The 24,459-nt window shown below is 43.4% G+C and overlaps 1 protein-coding gene across 2 annotated transcripts in view; it reads left to right on the top strand.

Annotated features, from left to right (window-relative positions):
* Positions 1-24,459, top strand: part of col4a2 (collagen, type IV, alpha 2) — a 54,284-nt gene that overhangs the window by 8,191 nt on the left and 21,634 nt on the right. For both annotated transcript variants that reach the window (XM_037489450.2, XM_037489449.2), the window contains exon 4: positions 5,565-5,645. In XM_037489450.2, the coding sequence (XP_037345347.2) occupies positions 5,565-5,645 (81 nt within the window). The remainder of the gene's footprint in view (positions 1-5,564; positions 5,646-24,459) is intronic.

Here is a 24,459-nt window from a genome sequence, read left to right as displayed (position 1 = left end):
AGATCAAACACTCGTGTTGACCTGGAACAGTCTGTGATGTCTGTTCATTTGATACCTCACAGGGGGGGGGGGTCTCACACACAAACACTGTTTATGCTTCCCTGCGTCCTTTCATGTGTGAAAACGGAGAAACTATCTTAAAGAGGCCATTTGTCATTTCCATCACCTGAGGTTCGTGTTGATGTTGCTTAAGTGATCTTTCGGTCACATGGAGGTTGACGTGTGAATGAGTAAGAAACACTATCAGTGTGAGAAAGATTCTTTTAAGTGTTAGATCTCAAACAAAAAAACATAGTTTCATGTGGAAAATGACAATCAGAAATGGGAGATTTTTCATCTCTCTGAAATCTGTCCGTCTTTGTCAGTCACAACAACCCAACTCCTTTAAGTCCTTTAAGAGGGTTTTAGTTCAATAATAGCTGCATGGATGGATGTTTCATTGAGTAATTACCTGAGGAGATGTGAAATGTACAGATGTGTCTCCTTCTTTTCTGTGTGTGTTGTACGTTTCGATTTCATTGAATAGGCGAGAGGCATCAGTGTATTTTCTGGATTTCATTGAATATTTTATGTACTGAACTATGTTAAGTGAAGTAAAAACCTACATTTCGAAGATTATCCTAAATACATTCTCTGTATTATGTTTCTCTTGGTGGCATTTGAACTATGTAGGGATGATAGTTCCATTTATGGGTCCATTTTGTCTTGTTAGCTTTGGAATACCATAAATCCTCCCAGCGTCTTTAGCTGAAGGCCAAATTTATACATTGCCTTATTAGATCTGTCTTCCTCTCAAAACCTGACATTATTTTTCTGCATCATTATTTAAAAGTCTCCTTCAGTTGGTTTGTCTGGATTCTTTCTTCCCTTTTAGTCTTGTCCTCATCCTGTTCCGGTGGCTGTGTTGATGGCTGTTGGGGAGTGCTTATGTCTGGGTAAACAGTCCGGCTGACCACAGACAATCTACAAAACCCCACTGTCATCCGCGTTTTCATGTTTAGTATCATGATGCAAAACTTCGATATTAGACAGCCACCCACACGAGTAAAGGCAATTCTTCCTATACTACATATATACTACACCAACAAAAAGTACGAAGTAAACTATCAGACTTTTACTGTGGAAAATACTCATCTCTGATTAGCTGACATCCATAGATATAGCATACAATCATAGAATCTATAGTTGAATGCCACATAACTTTATTATGCAACTTTAGGCTTAGGCTCATTAATGAACTGCTTGGGAATCTTTTCATTACCTGTTGTCAGAGACTCCTGTCATAGACGGTGATGGAATAACAAACTATGGGGAAAAGGAAAATGTCTCCAACTGGTCCAAATACTGACTCAAATGTTTGCGTATTAACGACAAATGAAAGCTCCCGTATTTAATTAAAAATATTATTGGAATTGATAACCAATGTAGCAAGATAAAAACTGAGCGTGAGAAACTGTGCTGTTGATCCAGCTGGTTTTAATTAATTTTTACTGTACATTGAAGGTCATTTGGAGCCGGGCACCAGGGCAGCCGTAAAGAACAGGGAGGCAACAAAAACAGCATTCCTTATCAAGCAAAGCATTAATCAGAACCACTGTGCCTTGAAGACCTTGAACTCCTCCAAGAACTCAAACTCAGGTTAACTCATGTTTGATGTTAGGAAACACTGATGAAGGCAGCTAGATGGTAAATTCCCAAAATATTACACAAATGGCTTTGTAGTATGCCTCTAGTGTACAAATTCACCCCAAAATAGATAAGGACAGATACAAGACATTCATCACACAAATGTCAACTCATTTGTCGTGTTGCCTAGGAGAGGAAGACTACCTGCTGTTACTTGATCTTTCTTTTAAATTCATCTTCCCTGGCACATTTAACTTGTTCTGTGACTTTTGTGTGTGTAGTCTGAGGGTTGTACACAATCGCACAGGTTATTTATATTAAAAGACGTGTGGGTGTTTTTTTTTTGTTGTGGAAAGCATGTGAACGTTTATGCACGTGATTGCAGCTTTGAAGTCGTGCCGATGACTGCAGCGCATTCCCCCAATCACTGGAAGTCGTTCACAGCACACGAGATGATCAACAGCGCTATCACGTGAACAAAAAACAGAGATAGATGACAAAAACACAGCTAAGGACCGGATTTGTCCGATAATTCGCATGACGAAGACATACAGCAACTCATTTTTATCTATGGAATACATACTATTAAGTGGAGCTAATTATCATAATTTCGGGAGCAAAACTGTGCCTCCAACACGCCTCTTCATCTTCATATTTACACAACTTAACATGTAACTCAAAAAATGTTATCCAACAAGGAACGCAACTGTCAAAAGCAACAAGGTAACGCATCGACTTAGCATAACAAAGCAGCAACATATCACAGCAACTTATCGCAGCAACATAAGCCAGCAATGCAACCCGCTGCCAGGGCTCAGGCATTGAGATGCCACTGCCCCCCCCACCCTCTCTAAGCCACCCCAACTGCTCGGCATAACCTCCGGCATCGAGATGCCAGACCTCCACACCTCCCAGTCACACCTTTTGTGGCCACAAGCTTGAGCTACTAGCTCCGGAATACTAGCTCACAGCTAACAGTAATCTTCAGCAATTACACGACAACAACAAGAAAAACCAACCCTACCATCCTCTCCCAGCCACCCTAATTGCTCGGCGTAACCTCTGGGACCGAGATGCCAGAACTTTACGCCTCTCCACGCTGTCAAGAATATAACGCAACGCGGGCAGCAACGCAACGCAAGGCTCATGGCACCGGGATACTAGTGTAAATTTCGCACAGATCCTCATCGATGTACTTAAAAAGGTTTCCACCCAGGACTTTGTCACTCAACCATCCACCCTTTGCAAACAGGATCAGTCGACCATTTCCTCGCCAAGGAAGTGAAAGAAGGCTTCATGAACGGCCCACCCACACTGTCAGGTACGCCTGCAGGTGTGGGTTAAAGGGAGGACTCAGACGCAGGGCTCTCAAGAAAATAAAGACTTTAATAGTCAAGAACTGACCTTCACCAACGACACTAGACATAGACAATGATGCGACAGGGCACAACTGGCACACAGGGCTTAAATACACTAGGGAGGTGCAGAATCTGCCTTCCAATCTCTTTACGATGAGACAATAACAGGATCTACATTCGTATACTGATGCTACTCATTCTGTTTTTTGGGGGGGTTTCTACAAAGGAAGATAGTTCGCAGAGAAATGGCAACCCAAGCTCGCAAGAGACTACCTCCTCAAACGCCTACTATCAAAACCTACCGTAGTGGCAGGGGCCACGTGCAGCCTCGAATCATCCCCAATTAGCCTCACTCCTCAAGGTCTATCAAAGAAAGAGCCCTCGTCGCCACCTTCTCACCTTTGACCTCCTGTGCACTTGTATCATCACTATCTGTTCCAGATATAGCAAACTGCACCTTGCCTTAATCTCGGAAATCATGTTCTCGCTGGCGTTTTTCAGATTCCTCAGATGCTCAGAGTTTACCGCCTCGTCCATCATGGGCTGCTCCTCATAAGCCTACCACCACTACACCCAATCGGATCTCAAGATCTTCATGCTATCAATCACACCTCCCAAAATGGGAATTTTTGTGCCCGGGTGCACGGCAGATCCTCCGACGTAGCTCCCCACAACCCATCCGATCGACCAGACTAAATCAATCAACGACACGTTCACTCACGTTAAATGCCTTAGCTAGTGAATGGGTCCTTAATTCAGAAAGTGGGAGTCACTGCTGGTAATAATCTCCAGGACCCCATACTGTGATATAGGTACTCTGAATATTAAGCTACTGATTTGTCAGTGTGAACAAGACCAGGACCAAATAAAAAGGCAACAATGTATTTCCTTACATCTTGAAGAAAAGAATGAAACTACAGCTGTGTTCGCTCCTTAAGAAAGACAACAAATGGTTTGACCATGAGGCATGCAGATTTTATTTAACTTAATCAATTTGGTAAAAGTTGTCATGTTTTTTACTTTTTGATATGTGGGATTATGGATTCTATATTGAGCTTTGTTACGCTGATCTAAATAAATGCAACAACACAATATTGTCTGAGGCATGCAAAGCAGTGTCTATGGAAACAAGATTAGAGTAGGCAGTCTTGATGGTTGATGGAGAAAACTACGACTAATACTTTGGTATGATTAATAAGTGATAGAGAATGGTGTGTGTGGTCAGAGTGAGGCATGCAGCCTAATTTAAACACATCACAGCATGTCTTTGCTTTATCAAACAGGGTTTGAAAAGAACCGCTCAGATCCACTGGTAGTTAAGCAAGAAATGCCGCCATGCGCATTCCGTGAGGGAGGGGAAGAAGGTCTTTTTGTTGTAGAGATAAGGGATCAGTAAAGGACAACGTCTCCGTGGTAAAAGAAGCTCTTTGTGTCCGTGCAGAGTCTCAATGTGGCCATTGTAAGAGAGACCGCTTGGATCCGCTGTCACAGTGAAGAGGGGGAATTCATCTGATTCTTTCTCTGCATTTTTTTGCCACTGTGGGCATTAAGTTGCCTTTTTTTTCAAACAAAGAGAGACAGGAGGGTATTGAGTATTTCCCTATGGTATGGCTGTGTAGGTGGAGCGCGTAGGAAGACGCGCGAGAGAGACGTTAGTTACATTGAGACTCTCTGCATGTCTTTAGTCAAACGTTTTTGGAGTTGAAGATTTGTGTCTCTTTCTTTCTTGTCTAAACAGTCACTGATCTCCTCAAAGATCTATTAAAAAAAACATTTGGGTTCAGTCAGCTGTTTCAGAATAATTTGAACTGATGTGTGCCTCTGGTTTGGAGCATTAAGAGTTAAGTCTGGCTCTCATCATTACATAATTATTTTGTGTCTACAGTTTTGTCAAGTATCCTAATTGTTTTGGTTCCGTTTCTGATCATGATCAAAAAATTAAACTTTTGCATGTGATTCTCATTTCAAACACCACAACAACACATAAGTTATCCAAGATACCATTCTGTCTTAATGCTGTTACCAGCTATGTCAGCCAGCTTAGCGTTGCTCCACCTCTGACCTCTGGATTGGGAAACGCTGTTTGTGTGACTGCTCTCTTTGATCAAGTCATGTCCCCTGTCTGATTGTGTCATGTCGAGCACAGATCGGCCTGTGATGGTGGGTGGTTCGGTTGGTATGCAGACATCTACAGCCAAATTGTCCCCGTCAGTGGCCCGGGATCAGACTATTTGATGAGAGGATAAGAGGATTTTCATGGGCCATCGTTTATCATGAGTCATTCGAGCCGCATAGAAAACATCCTCTCTGCACACCAGACTATTATAAACAACTGAGCAGGCAATACTGAAGCAATCTTACGCATAAACAACAAATGTTTTGACGAACCCGTGTGAACACAAACATAGCTGGTCACGTCACACCTGCAGCACACAACATTGTCCCCCACACCCTGTGTGGACAAACAGCACCACTGGGTTTATGTAAATGAATTGGACAGCCAAATGTTCCAGTTTCCCAAATATGTGACCTCCAAAAGCGCAGCTCTAACTATCATGCTGTGTGCTTTGTGTCCGACAGGGTGGGAAGAAGCACAGCGGCCCCTGTGGAGGAAGAGACTGCAGCGGAGGATGTAAATGTTTCCCAGAGAAGGGTAGCAGGGTAAGTCCCATACTGTAACTTCTGGTCCAAATTACTTTGAAAAACATCTGTTTCTCTTCCTATCCCTGTCTTCCTTAATCTCTGTGTGGACCAGATTATGGTTATGATTCAGAAGAAGAAAAAACAAGGCCTTGATCATATTTGGTGCTTTCAAAAGGCCTGGGCGAATAATCATTCATGTTTTAGTGCTTCAGGTTTGACATGCTTCAACCATTTGGTGATACTTAGAAAAAGTATTATCAAAGCCCAAAAAAACCCACTCAAACTAATATTGCAGGTATTGTTTGTGCTGCTGTAAATACCCTGAAGCGCACCAAATATTTATCAAGCAACGGTTAAAAATAGACCCGAACAAAGTCACAGTTGTTTGTAAGTAATGTTTGCTTTAAAATGAGATTGCACAGCTGATTTGTTAAATGATGTAGCCCTTTTCCGAGAATACAACCACACGTTTGTTTTAAGATGCAACTACCAATTCCAGTACCCTGTAGCTGCAGCAGTAGTGGGCAACGAAAATAATGGTGGGTTTAGATTTCAACAAGGAAAGGATTTGGTTAGGCTTAGGAAACGATTTTGGTAAGGCCTTAAATTGTTTGTTTGTTCAGTAATATAAGTATGCGTGTTTTGTAACGGACATGAGTTATGTACAGAAATAAAATAACAAAAATAAGATGAGATGACTCACAGGACACAAACAGCAGTCCTCCGGGGGAAAGTCCTGTGTTTGTTTGACCCGTCGCAGCTTTCACGCTCTTTACACAACATCAGTCAGTCTGGCTGTCTAATGCGGACACGGATGGCTTTACACTGGAGTGAGTAGAAAGCACAGCACAGGTTCGGAAGGGATTGGATGGTGACACGTTGGTTTGGAACCCATCTAAAACATTTGGGGCGACAAGTAGTGTTAGTAGTGATAAGTCTCAAAGCTTTAGAGGGAGTGACACATTGTTCATTCATGGGAGTTGTTGAAGAGCATCCATCCGGCTGTTATTTCTTTGATTTAAACTCTTCAATACCTCAGATTAACCGCCACCAAACCTTCTTTTAGCTAAATAATGCTTCACAACAATGCAATGTAAACCTTTTAAATCATGTGAATGTACAAGTCTGTCATCAGCATCCAGTCACATGAAAGACTGTGCTGCTCAAAGTCACTAGTTATAACTACTTAGTCACACATCCGTGCAGTTTAAGTCAGGAAATTTACAGCATTATCCCCCCAACAAGAGGAGGCTGGAGGGGAAAGAGCGAATGTAGTTTGGGAGACCCACTAGAGGGAGAAATGAACAGAAAGAAAGAAGAAATAGGGACCATGGGATTTACCGAGACTCAGAGACTGACATAGACTAAACATTATGAGATAACAAGCTTAGAGCCCGGGGTTCAGCCTGACTAACGGCTGCTTCGTGCTTCCAACACGTGCTGAAGTTGTCAAGGTGTGTTTTGGAGAGATTTCATCCGTTTAGCTAATTAGTTCTTTTCAATGACGAAACATGCTTTCAGTAGACATAGAGAAGCGGTTTCTGACTAACCTTGGTTTACACTTCTCAGTAACTGCTTTATACGTAAACGTAGCTACACACAAGACAGGACTGCTGTGCATGAGGAGAAAATAATGCCAAAAGAATGAGTGGCCCAAAGTGGCATCAAGTACTTGCACCCTGTCATACCTCCTGCTTGTAAGACTAGCTTTTTAGGGGATTTCAGGAATGATTCTTCTCTGTAAAGTGAAACCTCTTTTAAAATCCATATTCATCATATCCTCAGTTGCCCTGTAGTGAATGCAACAGTGCCCAGTAGTGGACAGGTGAAGACATTTAGAAGTACGAGACATAATGCTGACCAGACTACACATTCCTTTAACACAATGAGGAAATGAGTATGTTTCAATCATTTTGTTAATAGGTTAGGTGTTTGTAACATTTGACTGAAACAATCTTTTACAAATCAAAGTGTTTTTGTTGAACCCAACGGACGGGACTCTGTCCTCGTGTCACACTCCCTCGCCTCGTACTTCTGTTTAATAATATAAAGACAGTAGTTCTAAGGGACTGGATTGTAGTAAAAAATAGTAGGAAATCCTAATAAAGGACCGTGGCGCGTGGAGGGGAGAGGGTGCGCTGGTTGGCTGCTCCATGTCCCATGTCAAAGTGTCCCTGAGCAAGACACCCAACCCCTGACTGATCCCATGGCACATGGAAACCATGGGTTAAAAATGCAATGTAACTCGCTTTGGATAAAAACGTGTAGTGTAATGGAAATCTTCTTCTACCAGTGAAGTGCAGCTCTGTATCAAGATCTTAAAAAATACAGAGGAAAAAAAGAGTAAGGAATGGCCCAACAACTGTACTTTGGCATGTGCTGAGAATTTACAGAGCGATTTTACAGTCGGCCAGACCCTTGACCTGCACATTCTCTGTGGATACAGGAAAGCCTGTAAGGAGTCATAGAGAGGAAGTTCCACATTCCACATCTGAAGGATGCAAAAGTCTGGTGACGGGATCGGGAGACCACCATTCCCTTCCTCCTCCCCCGTCTCTCCCACTGTTTCTCTGCGTCAGACAGATGCTAAGTAAACTACTCCCATCGGTCAGCGACAAAGTGGTCACGACAGAGACAAGACAGTGAGCAGCTTTTAGCACCAATAAAACCGTGGCATTGGTTGCAGTAAAGAAGTAAAAAAAATACTCTTTCGTCCCTTTACACATCTGGTCTGCTAAAAATGAACTATAAAAACATTTCTCACGCTCACTGTTGGGGCTCTTAAACCTTCCGAGAATTTTTTTTTTTTGTTCTCTCACTCTTGTTGCTCCTGACTCATTGCGTGCATAGTTCAGCTGTAAGTTATTGCCTACGAGTCATAAACACCACTGATGCAACGGAAAGGCTGCCCTTGTGCGCGTTACCCAACCGATGTACATGTTTACGAATACAATGGAGACCAAGATGGATTCTCACAGATGTGTTCATCCCTCTGGGGTCTCAAGCTTTACGGCTCCAACCATTCCATCCAAATCCCTTCCAAGTCCCGATGATGACGCTTCACTGAATAGGTCAAACGGATCCTTTGCAGCTGTCTCGATTGGCTGAGACCTGACACAGCTGTGGCGATTAGGTGATGGTTCTTAATGAGTCAATGGTGGCTGTCAACGGCTTGGTGGGGCCGTGGTAGCACAATTCTTTTATTTGAGCGTTATCGTCTCTGTGTCCATTCATCTTTTCTTTCTGTTTTTTACCACGGCTCTGCTGAGCATGCTGAGTGCTTTATTTCTACAGAGGGCAGCTGTTTGAAAAAATAAATCAAGCATAAACACCCACTGCTCCAACACCAGAGCGGACAGAAAAAATTAGCGACTTGATGGTGTAGATATTCAAGACTTTAGCAACGGACGAGGTGGATATTTAACCTCATGAGTTGATGGAGACCAAAACAGAGCTTAAAGGAGAGTAAATACTGCCTTTACATTCACTACGTTAACCAGCACTTTGTTTAAAATATCTAATGTTGCTCTATACCTGTTGGATGGGCTGTCGTTTGCAAACAGTGTTGCCATGACAACTTAAAAGGGAGAAAAATGTAACAGCTTGTTGCGCTGCACGCAAGAAGCCAGCACAAATCTGTAAATGCAAGTCTAGAGAAAGATGTTTCTTTCTTAATTCTACATAAAGAATATACCATGTGAGCAATGAAGGAAGGGAAGGATAAAGGGACATATGAGGTAGTTTATGAATCAACGCTGGCTCTCCCATTCTTCATTGGCACAAAGTGAGATGTTAAGTGTGAAGTTGAATATATATCCAGCCAGACTCAAGAGACCGACACAGAAAGTGTGAGCGAGGGAGAGTGAAACCATTTTGTGGTGGGAAATGAATATTTATTCCATGGGTTTTCTGCTGTGGACCCCTGGCAGAGAGCGCAAAATATCAAGTTCCCCTTAGCGCTCACTGTTATTATGCATCATTGTTGTCCTGAGATTGGTCATAAACAAGCAACCCCAGTATGGATAAACAAGTTAATAAATCATGCACACAAAGCATCTGAAGTCATTCAAAATACGAGGGTCTTCTAAAGTAAAGTGGGGCTGAATGTAGGAAAAGGAATCCAAATGGTGGTGTTATTAAACTGAAGAAGCCTGTGGTTTCTAAAGCTTATAAAACTAAAGCAGCATACGAAACTGAACACAAGGCACCGCGCGTCCTCTCCAGAAAACACGTTAAGCAGATCAATGCTGTCTTTTGTGCTCAGAGTCTTTCCGTCTTCAGTTCTCAGAAACAGGGAGTGGAAACGGGTTCCTTTTTTAGCAAACTTTGAATGGAGGAGTAGCGCCCAACTGCATGAGCTCACGGTCTCTCCTCATGCCATTCATTGGACAGAGAGATAAAGAAACAGAGAGAGACGGATAAGATGGCCGGGCGAACAGAGACGCTGTGCAGATTGATGGATGCCGTCTTTTCCACCATGGGAACAGCCGCTTCAGCTGATGTAAAACAGGAAATGACACACGTCTCAGGAAGCCGAGCACAATGACAGTCCACTGATCTTTCTTTAATATAGCCTCCCCGTTTTTTAGGGAACAAGATTGTCTGTGTTTTGGGCTGCGGCTATAAATGGTAGGGATCTTGTTCCATGAAAACAAGTTGTCATACCTTCATCCTACCCATGGCTGTCATGGTTGTTTACTGAATGCTCAGGGACAGGATGGCGGCACAGAGAGGAGTGATGCAGGGTCGAAAAATATCAAAGAGTTTCAATCTATTTCTACCAAAAGGGTACCCTGAACTGACGGTTTTCTGATTCTTTGTGTAAAGGATCAGAACCTCTAAGCTCCTCTAAGGACAAATATAAACAAAATAAATATAAAACCTTTTAAAAGCCCAAATGATTACATTCGTGGTGAAGTAACATTTTGCCTAAGCTTTTCAGATGCATATTTTCTTCTATGGGCATCGTTTGTTTGTATTAGGGGCCTGTTGTAGATTAACCTATCAGCAGAAGACACGGTGCGTAATGGCAGTTTTCCTTTTGTCAGCCCCTGCAATCAGGAGACGTATCCGTCCCTGTATTCCATCTCCCTTGATCAGTACAGGCTCTATTACCGACTTAGGAGCAATTCAATTTAAATTTAAAAAATGTGTGCGTGAGGGGAGGGAAGCAAAGACCTGCCACTGTCACTAAAACTCTTGATGGGAAGATTTCTTTTGATGAATCTTGGAAGGAGGAATTCAGTAGTGGTCATTGGCTGACTTTGTTTTGTGTAAGTATGAGCTGGGGTATGGGACTCTTATACTGGCGTGAATCCCTATAACATTAAAGCCCTTACCAAACAAATTCACATAATGCTGATCATCGCCTATCGCCTAGAGCAGGGGTGTCCAAACTTTTTTTCCTGAGGGCACATACAGAAGAGTACACAAATGACCGGGCGGCTCACTAGAGGTGAGATATTTTGTCTCACTTTGAATGCATTCTTGCTAGTAACTAAATATAACATTTGATAGTTCAACATGTTTGAAGATTTTCATCCTATTTGTTGCAAAAAGTCTGCAGGTCATTCTCTCAGTGAAAGCCTCAGATTTCTTCTGTTGTCCCCTTCATAGTCCTGTATAAAGGGAGACAAGAAGACATTCAAGACCGGATGTGGATGTTTCAAGACTGTTAAAAAAAGAATTATTGGGCTTGTTACCACATCAACTAATGCTGTCCCTACCTACTATCTAGTGAAACCACAGCCTAGGGACCGGGCTTGCCAGAAGCAGTGGGGAAAGAAGACCGTATTGAGCTTGACTGAATTTATTTGAAAAAATAGGACTTATTAACACATAAAACGGTGTATTTTTTAGCGCTGTCAACGTAAACGCATTAATCAATGCGATTAATGTGGCCAAGATTAATGCAACAAATCATTTTAACGTTGTTAAAGTTTACTACCAAAAGTTGACCACGGAAACGAAAACGGCTGCTAGTGGCATTCAGTCACATCAAGATGGAGAGTATGGAATGCCGTTTTAGTCAAAATTAAATAAATGACCAAATACACGGTAATGCATAATGACACAGCATTTCATGATAAATAAATGAATAAATACACGGTAATGCATAATGACACGTACTCGGTAATGCATAATGACACGTACTCGGTAATGCATAATGACACGTACTCGGTAATGCATAATGACACGGTACTCGGTAATGCATAATGACACGTACTCGGTAATTCAATTCAATTCAATTCATTTTATTTTGTATAGCCCAAAATCGCAAATTACAAATTTGCCTCAGAGGGCTTTACAGTCTGTACACATGCAACATCCTCTGTCCCGAAACCCTCACATCGGCACAGGAAAAACTCCCCAAAATATGAAAAAAACCCTTCAATGGGGAAAAAAGGGAAGAAACCTTAGGGAGAACGTCAGAGGAGGGATCCCTCTCCCGGGATGGACAGACTGCAATGGATGTCATGTGTACAGAATCAACAATGTAAAAGATGTACAATACATTCAATTTCTCTAACTGAAATGATACAAGTAATTGCAAGTAGCAGAAGAGGTGTACGGCAGGACCACTGCAGGGACAACCTCCATCAGATCGAACCACCATCCACAGAGGCTTCTGTGGGGAGGGAGAGCAGAAAGATGTTGGTTTTTGATGACAGTAATATGAATCATATTTAAAGTAATGATGATGGCAGCAGCAGGTGTCAGCAAAGCCATGAGCCAGGAGTTAGAACCGGGGTCCGCACGAAACTATGATCCACGGAGACCTGCTAGGCGAGAAAGCACAAAAAACTCCCGGAAAGAAGCTTAATTAGTGATGTACATTAATAAAGCATGGATGATTGTGGGAGGAGAGAGTGAGAGTGAGAGAGGGGCTCGGTGTGTCCTAAGAAGTCCCCCGGCAGTCTAAGCCTAGAGCAGCTTAACTAAGGGCTGGTCCAGGCTAACCTGAGCCAGCCCTAACTATAAGCAATATCAAAGAGGAACGTTTTAAGCTTTATCTTAAATGAACTGACCGAGTCTGCCCCCCGGACTGAAAGTGGAAGCTGGTTCCACAAAAGAGGAGCTTGATAACTGAAGGCTCTGGCCCCCATCCTACTTTTTAAAACTCTAGGAACCACAAGTAGCCCAGCATCTATGGAGCGTAGATGCCTTGTAGGACAATACGGTGTAACAAGCTCTTTAAGATAAGACGGTGCCTCACCAGCAAGTGCCTTGTAGGTGAGGAGAAGTACCTTAAATTCTATTCTTGATTTAACAGGAAGCCAGTGCAGAGAAGTTAATACAGGAGTTATATGATCCCATTTCTTAGTTCTTGTTAATACACGTGCTGCAGCATTCTGAATCAGTTGGAGAGGTTTAAGCGATTTACAAGAGCAGCCTGATAACAAAGAATTACAGTAATCCAGTCTAGAAGTAACAAATGCATGAACTAGTTTTTCTGCATCACTTTGAGACAGGAAGTTCCTGATTTTTGATATATTCCGTAGATGAAAAAAGGCAGTCCTTGAAGTCTTCTTTATATGAGAGTTAAAGGACATATCCTGGTCGAAGAGAACTCCAAGATTTCTGACGGTGCTGTTGGATACCAGAGCAATTCCATCCATAGAGACTGTATCACGTGACAGCTGACTTCGAAGGCGCTCTGGGCCTATCATGATAACTTCCGTTTTTTCCGAGTTTAACATCAGGAAGTTGCAGGTCATCCAGGTTTTGATGTCTCCAAGACAGTCCTGAAGTCTAACAAGTTGGTTGGTGTCTTCTGGCTTGATCGATAGATACAGTTGAGTATCGTCTGCATAACAATGGAAGTTTATGCGGTGTTTTCTGATAACGTCGCCCAAAGGAAGCATGTACAGGGTAAATAGAATCGGTCCAAGCACAGAACCTTGTGGGACTCCGTGACCAACATTCGTGGTCCTCGATGATTCACCGTTCACAAACACAAACTGGGATCGATCCGATAAATAAGATTTAAACCAGCTGAGTGCAGTTCCTTTGATGCCAATCAAGTGTTCCAGTCTCTGCAGCAGGATACGGTGATCGATGGTGTCAAATGCAGCACTGAGGTCCAGCAATACAAGAAAAGATACAAGTCCTTGGTCCGATGCAAGTAGAAGATCATTTGTAATTTTCACCAGTGCCGTTTCTGTGCTGTGATGCATTCGAAATCCTGACTGGAAATCCTCGAACATAGCATTGTTTTGTAGAAAGTCACATAATTGATTCGCGACAGATTTCTCCAGGATCTTAGCGAGGAAGGGAAGATTAGAGATGGGTCTGTAGTTAGCCAACACCTCTGGAGCTAGGGTAGGTTTCTTCAGAAGAGGTTTAATTACAGCTACCTTGAAGGACTGTGGTACATGTCCTGTCAACAAAGACAGATTCATAATATCCAGTAGGGATGTGCTAATTAACGGAAAAACTTCCTTAAGCAGCTTAGTTGGAATCGGATCCAGGAGACAAGTGGAAGAGTTGGATTTCAAAATTGTAGAAGTCAGTTGATCAAGGTTGATGGAAGAGAAACCATCCAAGTAGGTATCAGGGCCCACGGCTGCGTCCAAGGATCCTACATCCGCGGACGGGTTGGCTCCGGTTGGGGGTAGTAGACCATCAATTTTCTCTTTGATAGTCAGAATCTTATTATTGAAGAAGTTCATAAAGTCGTTACTACTGAGGTCCACAGGAATACACGGCTCGACAGCGCTGTGACTCTCTGTCAGTCTGGCTACAGTGCTGAAGAGAAACCTGGAGTTGTTTTTATTTTTCTCGATTAATGATGAGTAATAAGATGCTCTTGCGTTACGGAGAGCCTTCTTATATGTTTTAACGCTGTCTTGCCAAGTTAGCCTAGATCCTTCTGATTTGGTGGAACGCCATAACCGCTCAAGTTTCCGCACAGTTTGCTTTAGGTTCCGGGTTTGAGAGTTATACCAAGGCGCGAACTTCCTTCTTGTTGCCATTCTTCTTTTGAGGGGAGCAATACCGTCCAGCGCCATTCTCAAAGAGCCTGTGGCAGTATCGACAAGATGGTCGATTTGTGACGGACTGAAGTTTTCACAGGAGTCTTCTGATATCTTGAGACAGGACACTGAACTTAGAGCAGAGGGAATGGTTTCTTTAAATGAGGCTACAGCGGTGTCCGATAAACATCGACTGTAGAAACCCTTGGCAGGAGGAGGAGATTCTGGCAGTAGAAATTCAAAGGTTATCAGACAATGGTCGGACAGGAGAGGGTTCTGTGGAAAGATTGTTAAGTGTTCTATCACAATACCATACACAAGAACCAAGTCGAGGGTGTGGTTAAAACAATGAGTTGGTTTGTTTACAGTCTGACAGAAACCAATTGATTCCAGCAAAGAGAGAAATGAAGTACCAAGGCTGTCGTTATCGACATCCACATGAATGTTAAAGTCACCCACTATAATTACCTTGTCCGTTTTAAGGACCAAACTCATTAAGAACTGTGAAAATTCACATAAAAATTCAGAATAAGGACCTGGGGCCCTGTACACTATTACAAAGAGAACCGGCTGGATTATTTTCCAGGTTGGTTGTGAAAGACTGAAAGTCAGACTTTCAAATCAGTTATAATCCAGTTTAGGTTTAAGGTTTATTAAAAGGCAGGAGTCATAAATAGCTGCCACTCCACCCCCTCGGCCTGTGCCTCGGGGGATATGAGTATTAACATGACTTGGAGGAGTCGCTTCATTTAAGCTAAAGTACTCCCCATCCGATAGCCATGTTTCAGTAAGACAGAAAATATCAACATGGTTGTCAGATATTAGTTCATTTACTAAAACAGCTTTAGAGCACAGAGATCTAATATTCAAAAGACCCCCTTTAATTCTCCTAGTTTGTTGCACAGTTGTATTGTTACATTTAACTTTGATTAAGTTATTAAATATAACTCCTCGGTTGTTTACCTTTAACTTAAATAACGGTGTCCGTGGGGCAGAAACAGTTTCTATAGAGTTAATTACGCTGAGTGACTGCTCGGAATGAAGCGCAGAGAAGTGTGTAAGACTGCGACTCTGCTTCCTGGTCTGAACTCTGGGTCATGGATTAAGTCCATTAAGAAACTGGGTCAGGTTCTTAGAAATGAGTTGAGCTCCATCCAAAGTTGGATGGATGCCGTCCCTCCTAATCAGACCAGGCACTCCCCAAAACGTTTTCCAGTGATCAACGAAGCCCACATTATTTACTGGGCACCACCTCGACAACCAGCGGCGGAATGACGACATGCGGCTATACATGTCGTCACTGATCAAGTTTGGGAGGGGGCCAGAGAAAACTACGGTGTCCGACATTGTTTTAGCGTATGTACACACCGATTCCACGTTAACTTTTGTGACTTCCGAGTGGCGTAACCGGGAGTCATTACCGCCGACATGTATTACAATCTTACTGTATTTACGTTTATCCTTAGCCAGCAGTTTAAGATAAGACTCAATGTCGCCCGCTCTGGCCCCGGGGATACAAGTGACTATGGCCCCTGGTTTCGCTAACTTCACGTTCCTCAGAATGGAGCTACCTATAACCAGAGTTGGCTTCTCAGCGGGTGTGTCGCTGAGTGGGGAGAAGCGGTTTGAAACGTGAAGTGGTTGGTGGTTAACCGTGTGCTTCGACTTAGACTTATGCTTATTCCGGACAGTCACCCAGCCTCCCGGCCGCTCGGGGGTTGCCGGGGGACGGTTAGCAGGAGCAAACGATACGTCTATGTGGTCCGCACCGACTATAGGAGATGGCTGGTTAACAGCGGCTACCTCCATGGTGCGGAGCCGTGCTTCTAACTCACTAAGCCTCGCCTCCAAGCGATCAAATATACTGCACTTCTTACATGTACCATTATCCGTAAGGGAGGCAGAGGAATAGCTAAACATGTGACACACCGAGCAAGAGAGAGCAGGGGAGGTAGGGAGGGAAGACATCACAATGTTAGCTGCTAAGCTAATGCTAAAAGAGGTAGCGCTAACGCTAAACAACGTCTAAGCAACTATTCGTTTAAACGACAAAGTGCTGGACGGCGAGGCGTTTAACAACGTCTCACGTAGATAATTCGCCGCTTGTACTGACAATATCACGACAGAATCAACTTGGTATCGCTAGAGCTCTGAAAAAGTTCAAGACATCAAACACGCTGTCGACAGGAAGTGACGCAACAGACTCACCGCCTCCTTGAGCACACCTGTGCATAATGACACGTACTCGGTAATGCATAATGACACGGTACTCGGTAATGCATAATGATACAGCATTTCATTTCACGTTCTTATATGCAAATCAGGGGGCGTGGCTATCTATCACATTCAGAACAGACGACAGAGCCGTGTGCCGTCGACACCGCTAGCGAACGCGGAAGCACCCCCCCCCCCTAGCATGCTAGCATTAGCGGATCAAATCGATCAACATGGGTTATCTGCAGATACTATTTTGACACATATTGAGGGTTTTTTGGAAATACTAGGGCTTGCGGTTCCCACTTCGGCAGCTCTAGACTGCGGTCAACTCAGGCGACACTCGGATATCCGTGGTCAACTCAGCCGACACTTGAATTTTAGTGCACGTTTATGCTGACATTTACGGTACAATTTCTCAAAGTTTGGTCCGGTTACTTGCTCAATACCGTAAATGTCAGCATAAACGTGCACTAAAATTCAAGTGTCGGCTGAGTTGACCACGGATATCCGAGTGTCGCCTGAGTTGACCGCAGTCTAGAGCTGCCGAAGTGGGAACCGCAAGCCCTAGTATTTCCAAAAAACCCTCAATATGTGTCAAAATAGTATCTGCAGATAACCCATGTTGATCGATTTGATCCGCTAATGCTAGCATGCTAGGGGGGGGGGGTGCTTCCGCGTTCGCTAGCGGTGTCGACGGCACACGGCTCTGTCGTCTGTTCTGAATGTGATAGATAGCCACGCCCCCTGATTTGCATATAAGAACGTGAAATGAAATGCTGTGTCATTATGCATTACCGAGTACGTGTCATTATGCATTACCGAGTACGTGTCATTATGCATTACCGAGTACGTGTCATTATGCATTACCGAGTACCGTGTCATTATGCATTACCGTGTATTTATTCATTTATTTATCATGAAATGCTGTGTCATTATGCATTACCGTGTATTTGGTCATTTATTTAATTTTGACTAAAACGGCATTCCATAGGAGAGAGCTTTTTGCATTGGAAGTAAAACAAACAGAGGCGCGACATACAGCAAAGAACTGTGTAGAGGAATTACTCCACGTGTCAAACAGAAGGGAGGTAAGTGCCAAACGGACCACTTAAAGCACCGCTATGCTAAGCTAGCTGCTAAGCTAAGCTTAATTAATTGCCTTTAATCAAGATTAATTCAAAATGTGTGATTAATTAGTTAATTGCGCTACATTGAACTTGTGATTCAAAGAGGCAGAGCTTTGCACAGAATGCTTTCAATGTGCGCCTACAGTTGTGGTTCCAGCTGCTCTTTGCCTTGTAGTTTCTTGTTCAGTGTATTAAGACGATCAGTGAGATCAACTAATATAGCCGGGTGTGCCAGCCATTAAGGGTCGCTCCGCTCATAAAGAGGTCGGCCCGTCTCTATCAGAAGCCTTTTGATATTTGATCACAGGGAATAAAACGGCTCCAGCACAGATCCGTGCCCAGATCACACTGGTAGAGTAAGTCCTTGAATTCAGCATCGACATTAGATTAAAAAGCTTGAAATTCTCTGTGCTGGAGCCAATTAAAAATAGGCTTTGCGTTTGTGCTAATTGAATGCAGAACAAAAAGATAAACATCACTTGAAGGACAACAAATAAAAAATAAGACACAAAATTGTCCACCATTATCTACAGAGTGAACATCCCAAGTTCACATTAGATTCATGGTTTTCCGGCTCCTACAATCGAAAGCTTTTTCCTTTTCTCTTTACGTTCTATTCCGTTTCGGTCAAAGAAAAGTTTGACCCGCCGTCACGGACCCAGCTGTGGTCAGGCTTTAACAGCCTATAAAAGTTGCTCACTCACACATTATGAGATGATGGGTGCTGTTACAGCAACAAGAGGACTCTTGTGGGAGCAGACAAAGAAGCAACTCTTTTTTTTAAAGATCAGATCATGCACTTTTACCCATACACAACCAGACAGACATATATAGATAGTCAAGTGGAATCATAAATTAAAAAATAAATTGTTTGAAAGTGCATTTTTGAGCCTACTTAATTATCTAATTAAGCCATGAAAATAACAGACGAGCAATAGACGAGAATAATCACAAATAATAGTAGTAGTTTGATACATTTTTTGTGCTGTGCAACAATGACATTTTTATCGCGATAATTTGAACAATTAATTTATAACACAGTGTATTGCCCACTTTAATTCATACAAACACTTTAAATGTTACCTGTTCAGGTTGGTGCATGTCGGTTATGTTTGGAATTATTAAAGAGCACTTTGTTTGTTGGAAATCTGCGTTTGAGTCCTCCCTGCCTGCCTTTGACCCGCACCCTCTCCTGACAGAATGACGCGACCCCTTCACGTGACAAAATCAAATACAAAACCAAAGCCTTTTGTCACTGCCAGGACATTAACATTTGATCTAGTTTGTTACAGGAAAAACAAGTTACAATATTACAGGGACCTTCCCAGTAACAGCAAGTCCATATTTATGAGTGTTTTCCCTGCCATTGTGTTGGGGGGCGCCCCCATGTGCACACTCCAGCAGAGCTAACAGAGAACGCAAGTCATAAAATGTGTCGCTCTCCGTCCACGACCTTGACGATGTCATCGGGGCCTTCAAGTACTTCTGCAACCTTGTGAGATTTGGGTGTCATGACTGGCCTTGTGTTAGAATCAGCCAGAGCACATACCGCCCAGTTTAACAAGGGCAAACGAGATCAAGATGAGTTGAGTAACCCGGCGGGGTTCTGTTTCATGTTGTGGCTGGCAAATTGCTTCCTCATGGGACTCTGAACTTAAGCACACTTTAGCCCCTATCACTATGAAACAGGACAATGCCCCGTAACAAGCCTCCCCCACCTCTCCTTAATCATTCTCCTGTGGGCATTTTCTGTTTGTGTCTGAATGCATTGCCCTCTGCGTCTCACTGAAGACACACACACACACACACACACAGTTGATGCATTCCACATAAATCACATTTGTCCACTGTGTACAGTCACAGAAGGAAGGTTGCGTGATCAAGGTGTAAACGTCATTTGGCATGTGTACATTGGTTTTGAAGACAGCAGCCATGAAATGTTATGGTTGACAGACCGGGTTCTCGGGGCTCGTAGGAAAAATGTGACCAGGGTTGTGGGTTGCCACAGCAACGCCATGTGTTCTTCATCTGGCCTTGTTGTGAAACATACATTGAGGGCCAGCTGCAGAGGAACTAATGGGAGTCATATCTCATAATTATTCCACTTTTCTAAGATGTTTTTAGTGCAGTTTTATTTCTTGTGTATCTCATGACAATGGTACCATTTTTTCATTTGACATTACACTCACCGGCCACTTTATTAGGTACACCTGTCCAACTGCTCGTTAACACTTAATTTCTAAGCAGCCAATCACATGGCGGCAACTCAGTGCATTTAGGCATGTAGACATTGTCAAGACAATCTCCTGCAGTTCAAACCGAGCATCAGTATGGGGAAGAAAGGTGATTTGAGTGACTTTGAACGTGGCATGATTGTTGGTGCCAGAAGGGCTGGTCTGAGTATTTCAGAAACTGCTAATCTACTGGGATTTTCACGCACAACCATCTCTAGGGTTTACAGAGAATGGTCCGAAAAAGAAAAAACATCCAGTGAGCGGCAGTTCTGTGGGCGGAAATGCCTTGTTGATGCCAGAGGTCAGAGGAGAATGGCCAGACTGGTTCGAGCTGATAGAAGGGCAACAGTGACTCAAATAACCACCCGTTACAACCAAGGTGGGCATAAGAGCATCTCTGAACGCACAGTACGTCGAACTTTGAGGCAGATGGGCTACAGCAGCAGAAGACCACACCGGGTGCCACTCCTTTCAGCTAAGAACAGGAAACTGAGGCTACAATTTGCACAAGCTCATCGAAATTGGACAATAGAAGATTGGAAAAACGTTGCCTGGTCTGATGAGTCTCGATTTCTGCTGCGACATTCGGATGGTAGGGTCAGAATTTGGCGTCTACAACATGAAAGCATGGATCCATCCTGCCTTGTATCAACGGTTCAGGCTGGTGGTGGTGGTGTCATGGTGTGGGGAATATTTTCTTGGCACTCTTTGGGCCCCTTGGTACCAATTGAGCATCGTTGCAACGCCACAGCCTACCTGAGTATTGTTGCTGACCATGTCCATCCCTTTATGACCACAATGTACCCAACTTCTGATGGCTACTTTCAGCAGGATAATGCGCCATGTCATAAAGCTGGAATCATCTCAGACTGGTTTCTTGAACATGACAATGAGTTCGCTGTACTCAAATGGCCTCCACAATCACCAGATCTCAATCCAATAGAGCATCTTTGGGATGTGGTGGAACGGGAGATTCGCATCATGGATGTGCAGCCGACAAATCTGCGGCAACTGTGTGATGCCATCATGTCAATATGGACCAAACTCCCTGAGGAATGCTTCCAGCACCTTGTTGAATCTATGCCACGAAGAATTGAGGCAGTTCTGAAGGCAAAAGGGGGTCCAACCCGTTACTAGCATGGGGTACCTAATAAAGTGGCCGGTGAGTGTATATGTGGCTAGAGTTTTGCTAGAGACAGGGTCAGGGTAAAAAACATCAAAACATTCCATAGAACCAGATATCAATTATCAATTCTATGTAAAGTACACCAAGACACCCAAGATAGGTTATCTGAGAAGCCTTTCACTTTCACTTTCAATTAACCATGTACATACCCCATGTGGGAAATACAAAAAAATGTTTCCAGGCTGGCAGGATACGACTGTGGGCTAAAACAGAGATTACATGAGTATCCCCGACACTGATGTGACTGGCCGCAGTTCATTTTAAATGAGGGCCAAGATCCCAACTGGCTATTTCCTTACAGATCTAACATTATAGACCTTGTTTTTCATACTGCCATTTGTAATGCTGTTTTTAAAATTAGATTGTAAAGCTATTGTTTTTAATTAATTATCAATACACCAAGAGGTTTATAAACCGCTCACTGCGTCCTGGGCCATCCACTGTGGAAAGGCACACAGCACACTCTCAGACACAGGCACACAGGTGGTTGGTCTCTGAGGTGAGGGCAACACCTCATTCGTGACCGGCCAGATCTAGCTCTTTCTCACACACACACACACACAAAGGCTGCAGCTGTGTCCTGTTTGGACACACATGTGCTTGGCCACAGATGTCCAAGTTTCTGTGTTCCACCACCTCCCCGGCCTCAAGTGTTGATCCTTAACAACTCCGTCTCTCACACACACACATGTACTCTTAAGTCTGGCCTTATCGGCCTTCCCTCTCCGGGCCTTCGGTCATGCCAGAGTTCTGGCTTGCGTGTGTGCACGAGCTCGTTGGAAGTGGGTGCACTGATCGACGTCTAAACACATTAATTCTAATATATAAGTGGCTAAACAGAGTTTCTGTGAGAGACAAGGTGGGACGGATGTTTGTCTACACGTCGTCCGTTTTAACCCCCCTACTTCATCTCTCTCTCTCTCTCTCTGCACTTGAGAAGCGTATGATTCAACTGTTGCACCAGCGGAGGTGACGAGGGTTCCATTTTGTTTTCACAATTCTGGTTGGGGGTCTGTCTCCATGGTAACAAAGCATGTCAACTTTGTAATGGATAATCCTTCCCTGGATACTGCTTTTGATATGTGGCTGTTACAGCTGTAGCCAGCATGGACACGTCGTTCTTTCTGAAACTCAGCATATCATTTTTTAATCCGCTCTGATCCTCCGGGATCTTCAAGGACTTTCTGAAGTCTGACATTTTCCTCTGACCGGGGCCTCGAGAAGCTGACCTGTATTGGGGCAAGAGATTTAAACATTCTAATAGATATCTAAACATCATCTACAGATGTTTATTTATTCAGCCCGATTCCTCCTCAGGGTATCCATTAGGGGAACCTCTTCTTCCTCCAAGCGAAGCCCCCGAAGCCTCTCCCCTAACCCCTGATCCCACCCAGTGCTCCTGGGAGGCTGAGCCCCACTTCCCTCCTGGGTATTAATAGAATGGGATGCAGTTCTTCAGGAAATTAGTCCAGAAAAATATATCCAAGAAAAACATGAGCTAAGTCGCAGAGCAGAGGGGCCAAATCCACTTAAGTGTCTGATCAAGATTGTGGGAGTCGGAGAGGAAGCAGACATATATGTGCTGTGTTCCACCTCGCTGGCCTCCTGCTTCAAGCAATGTTTCCTCCATTTCTTTCTGCTCTACTTCCCTTCAATTTTAAAGCGTGTCTCTTCTTTCCTCAAGTTCCTTTATTTTCTTTTTATCCCCTTCGCCCTACTGTTTCCACACCACCTTTCCTTCCTTCGTTTTTTCTTTTCAACTTTACTTTACTACTCAGTCTCCAGGTCACTCTTTTGTATTATTCAGGAAGTAGATCAGTTCAAAACTGCCGAATAAAACCTCAGGATGCTTCAAACGAGTGTCTGATCAATTTCATAGCTTCCTCGTGCAGTGGTTGGCCGTGTGTAAGAAAGTGTGAGGAGTGAGCTCCCTTCACAAGCTCCAAACACCAAAGCCCCTTTTTGTTAGTGGCAAGCACACCTCACAGCTCAACATGATGCTACGGTTTACATCAGTGAGTGTTGTGTGGTTGCAAGGGCCCCCTCACTAGTCTGCACATGATACTGTACAAGTATTTAACGGTCATTAGCACGTCCCACATCCATGACATCAGAGGATAATGTTCACACTGCACAGAATCAGCCTCACCAGTGTATACTAAGATACTAAGCGTTATTTTGGATGATTCACAATATATACAAGCATTTGGAGTAGAAGCCATGTATAGTTTTAGGTTTGAAACAGGGTGAATGAATCAATACTTAAAAAGAGACACAAAACTGCTGGAGGCAGGGTTTATAGTTGAGGGAATGTTTTATTGTCAGGGTGCAAGATAGGGAAACCAAAACAACATAAACAGGAAGAACAGGAACACATTCCTGTTCTTTTTTTTATTTGTATCAGAAAGAATGTACGCAGCAGTGACTAAATGAATTATCTGGGCAGATAATATAGGCGACATCTTAGCAGTAAACATTCTACGTTTATGTTATCATTGATTTCGTCCTCCAGTCCTGAACTTCATCAGCATTATCAATGGAGGACCGTTCCTGGGTTGGCTTAATGTCGTGGTTTAAGCGGCAGTAGGACCCGAACGAAGAATCAGGGGGGAAAAAAAGTGCTAAAGAAAAGAAAAGCGAGCAGGAGAATGAAGAGACACGCATGGTTTGAATCCACTGTGCAGGTGATTGGACACAGGTGGAAACGATCAGGGAGCAGACAGACATTACAAGAGTGAGAAAACACCCGAGGCGAGGGAAGTAGGGAAGTTCCCCCTCATATCTTCTTCATCAACAAGAACAGAACATGCACGACCCGAGCTGGTTCCTTCCAAATATGTGGGAAATGGTAAAGCCTTGTTCTTTGTTGATGCCAAAGAACATCATCATCGTGTTATCTGGTTTTCTGTGATTTATCGTACCTCTTATCTCTGTTGACTCTCTTTGTCTTTAAATTGGTAACTCTGTGTCTCCATGTCTTCTGTAAGAAATGACCAAATGTCCCAGTTTGTGTGGACAGACAAATGGAATAACATAGGGAGCTTCCTGCTGGTTGTTTATTGATTTATTTTATTCCTCTCTAAGGGCAGAGGT

Source organism: Pungitius pungitius, chromosome 10 (genome assembly GCF_949316345.1).
Source record: "Pungitius pungitius chromosome 10, fPunPun2.1, whole genome shotgun sequence".
Taxonomy (NCBI): Eukaryota; Metazoa; Chordata; class Actinopteri; order Perciformes; family Gasterosteidae; genus Pungitius; species Pungitius pungitius.
Note: the sequence above shows the minus strand (reverse complement) of the source record. Positions and strands in the feature narration are given on the sequence as shown.